Source organism: Pyxicephalus adspersus, chromosome 2 (assembly GCF_032062135.1).
Source record: "Pyxicephalus adspersus chromosome 2, UCB_Pads_2.0, whole genome shotgun sequence".
NCBI classification, from domain to species: Eukaryota; Metazoa; Chordata; class Amphibia; order Anura; family Pyxicephalidae; genus Pyxicephalus; species Pyxicephalus adspersus.
Window position 1 is genome coordinate 510,130 of NC_092859.1, and position 4,269 is coordinate 514,398.

A 4,269-nucleotide genomic window follows, 5' to 3' on the forward strand; every position below is an offset into this window, starting at 1 on the left:
TAGGGAGAAATACAAATAAAGGGGTGCCCAGGTGATATGGAGGTCCTAACCAATAGATTAGATTCTCCCTACACTACCATTTTAGTTCAGGAGCCATTCATCATCGACCATACTGGTTCCTGGTCGGTAAGTGGCCCACCTACTCCCCACTTATCAGCTAATGGGACCAATCATCCAATATGGCTGCTATATGTAGTGAAGGAGTGCTAGACCTGATATCTTCATGTGGCCAGTGTGAACCTGGAGCGGCAGGGTAAGGTGAATGTTCAGGTTCTCATTTCACAGACAAACACATTGTAATCCTATACAGAACTTAAATCCTACTGCCAGCCCTGACATTATCATCCAATACAATGTGTTTACACCCCAAGTGCTCCCCGGACCCCAACTCACAATGAACAGGGTGCAGGCCAGTAACATGACCTTCCCATTGACATAGAGGTCCAGAGGGAAGGGGATGCTGTAGGCGTCCTTGGAGAGCAACATTTCTTTCAAGAATCCTCGCCACACGCGTGTGATGACAGCAATCTGCGTTGTGGTATCAGATGAAAACACCTGGCAGGAGAAGAGAGAGGGGCCACATGTCAACCTGGAGCATCAGGACCAAAAGTCCTTAAACTTTTCAATTAGACCACAAATAAAAAAAAACATAATGCCAGGCTGGGGTCCAAGGTGAGAAATTTTACCAAAATTTCAGCAAATCCATGTAAAAACTACCAATTGCACCCAGACAGTAAACTGCACACTATACATCATGCAGAGCCCCGCCACCCCTGAGTCCCCAGTATATTCTAATGATTTCCATGCTGTCCGTGTTTGGGTGGAAATGTCTCATAGGCTTGATGAGTTCCTGGCTCTCATAGGACTTTCCTCACGTTGTGGACGCTCCTCTCCATTTCTGTGATGGAAATATTTGTTACCTCTCAGTCTGGTGATCCTGCGCAGCCCCCCGTGTAACCCCTCATACGTGTCTGTGCTCTCACCAATAATCTGCTGGCCTCATGCTTGGACAGTGTGATGACCCCCATGTGGTGTCCATGACCTAACTTGGGTCCTAACCCATCCCAACCAACTTAGGAATGTTTGCTCTAGACCTGGGGTGTCAAAATCAAATACACGATGGGCCAAAATGAAAAATTTGAGCAAAGTTGCAGGCCAACCTTGATATTTATTAAGAAATATCTACAACTGAGGAAGGTCGCTAATAAATGTCAACAGAGGAGGGGGCGCTTGTGGGTCCTGACTGACACAGCAGCAGAGCATTCTGGGATTTGTAGTATTAGCGGTGAATGAACTGTCCAGCGGCAGGCCAGCTCTAGTAGACAATTGGTATGTTCTCACGGGCCAAATATAATTATAGTGTGGGCTAGATTTGACCCTCGGGCCTGAGTGTGACCCCTGCTCTAGACAGGGAATACAGAGCGTGTGGAAAGAGAGGAGAGGACAGCATCACAGAACGTGGATTACAATATCTGTGGTACAGGAGGAAGAAGACATCTCTACTTTCTATGATGGCCATCTAAGGAAACCTACATAGATAGATAAATAGGTTGAAAAAAGACATCCAAGAGAAGTCCAAGGAAACACATATTCCAGATATAACCCTTTACACATCCAGAGGAAGATAAAAAAAACCCTTCTAAACCCCTGATACTAGTCTGTTATTTTTACTTTAAATCCTTAATCCCCAGTTATATTCTGTGCTTCTAGAAATCATCCAGCTTTTTCTTAAAGCAATCTATAGTAGTTGCTGAAACTCCTTCCTGAGGGAGCCGATTCCACATTATCACAGACCTTACAGTGAAGAATCCCTTCCTTATCCGGAGCTTAAACTTCTTTTCCTCCAGACACAAAGAGTGCCCTCTTGTGCTTTGTAATGACATTACAGTGAATAATGGGGAAGAGAGTTCTCTATATGGACCATTTATATATTTATACAGAGTGATCATATCCCCCCTTATATGTCTCTTCTCAAGGGAGAAAAGATTCAGTTCAGCTAATCTCTCCTCATAGCGGAGCTCCTCCATTCCTTTTATTAGTTTAGTTGTCCTTCTCTGCACTCTCTCCAATTCTACAATTGGATGAGATCATTTCGGCGCTCTGCAGTCATTGAAATCCAAGGTAATCTGGCACCCTTGTAGTCCCCCACTGACCACCAATAACTATTACTGACCCCAGACCCGTGTACCTCCCATTGCACCCTGGAGTACATCTGGTTCTAAAGTTACAGACTTACTCGATAATGGGCATCAGACATAAAACTTTCCCCCCATCCTGGACCTTTGACTTTAAAAAGAAATCCCCCCGAAGGGTCCAAGATGTCAAAGGATGCAGAGAAACTCGTCCAATTTTTTTCTATGTAGCCGAGGATCTCTCCGGAAGAACTGGAGACCTGCAACTGGGATAAGAAATTGTTATCATGTAAATGAGTCATAACGCAATAGCTGGGATCGTTCTGTGGTTCATTCACCTGTTATTCACTGGTTTGGGTTTAATAATAAACTGAAACGTCACAAGTCCATGATGAGTACGTGGATTGTGGAGGACCCCTGGCACGAGCCCCCAGGACAGGTAGAATACCAGGCATGGACCCCCAGCACCTGGGGAGATGCAATACATAGGGCACTCCATACATCACCCTGGCCCTTGCCATGTCCATGCCTTGTACCTGCCTTGTATCTCAGCAGTCCACATGACCGCTATCTAACCAGGTATTATTGTTTGCCATCGTCAGTCGTTGTCTTGTTCTGCTTACCTTGGTTTCCCAGCTGCAGAAATTGGAAGGCACGAGGAGGTGCAGGACAACATACCCCTGAAGGCTGCTAACTATGAGATCCAAACGGGGGCCACAGAACTCCCGCTGCTCAACGGCTTTATAGAGAAGTTGTCCAGTGGCATCAAACAAGTCATAGGTACAATAATTCTGAAAAACACTGTCCCCTGAAATGAAAGAATGTGAGATTCATGAATACGGGGGACACCAAATAATGTCTCATATAGTATGGGGGGAATATTCCCAGAGCTGGGCAATAAAGAAACCGGACCCTGTATGACCTGATAGTGTCCCGGGATACTCCGGGCCCATTGTATCGCTGTTCATGTAGATTGGTTGAATGAATGAAATATTATAATTAGAATTATTCTTTATGTTTCATCAAAACCACTTACTTGTCTGCTTTACATAGAGCTCACTGACCTGGGAAACAAAAAAGGAGAAAAAAAATCAGTGTCCATTGCCCCTCACTGCCCATCAACACCAGCACCAGTACCCCGGCACCCCAACATCTGTACCCCAGCACCAGTACCCCAACATCCCAACAGTACCCCAGCACCTCCCCCTGGGCACCCTAATGGGAAATGATCCCTACACAATACAAAACCTTATCATATTGGCTGCCCATATTCGGGGAAGGGATTTCTTTCTCTTCACATTTAGCTGTAACCAGGTCTTCTCGAGGGCCTCTAGTGGTGAGGAGGTAGCACTGCTGGTGACTGCCAGGTTGCTTTCCTTCGGCACACCAGGGTTGGCAGGAGGATACATGGTACCAATGTTACGGGTCACACAACAGGGGCCAAATACCAGGGATCCAGGAGACAGACACCAGTGACACAGGGGCCACTGCGGACACAGGAAACACTGGAAGCAACAGGAGGCACAGGTGACACAGGGATATCCACAGACAGACAGGAACTGGAACTGCACGAGGATGTAGGCTGGGAACCAACAGACTGGACAACGAGGGGTTAAGCAGAAGCTGGACAGAGGAAACACTGAATTAGGCAACAGGTGTACAGGAACCAGCTTACAGAACTAGGGGCCCGGCACTAACGGGAGCGCAGGCACACCCAGAGTCAGAACTGCCCACATGTGCAGGAGAGAGGTGCTGCACGTCAGTGAGGAAGACATAAGTGTGACAACCCGCAGGGAATCTGAAACACAAACTCATCTGATACAACTTTATCACCACCACGTGTACCATGAGCTAGGAAATCACCAATTCTACCAAATTCCCACTACCAACATCCCAATATTACCCTATAATGACATCTGGAACGTAATACATAATATATATATAACTGCCTTGTATCAGTGCACCGTCACCCAATCACATTATATCACACTAATATCAATAATCACCAACTATGAGCTCACACTGTTACCTACACACCACAAACTGAACCCTTTACTGGGGCAATGATAGTGTGTGACTGTGCGGGACATTAGAGTGTCAGCTCCTCTGTACAGAGACTGATGGGACTGGCTCAGTG

The 4,269-nt window shown here is 46.3% G+C and overlaps 1 protein-coding gene across 1 annotated transcript in view; it reads right to left on the reverse strand.

The window, feature by feature from the left end:
• Window positions 1-3,196, reverse strand: part of LOC140322643 (phospholipid scramblase 3-like) — a gene marked incomplete at its 5' end in the record, with an annotated part of 5,638 nt that extends 2,442 nt beyond the window's left edge. The window contains 4 exon segments of the mRNA XM_072399198.1: window positions 394-555; window positions 2,237-2,398; window positions 2,756-2,940; window positions 3,169-3,196. Of these exon segments, the coding sequence (XP_072255299.1) occupies window positions 394-555; window positions 2,237-2,398; window positions 2,756-2,940; window positions 3,169-3,196 (537 nt within the window).
• Window positions 3,197-4,269: the final 1,073 nt, after the last annotated feature.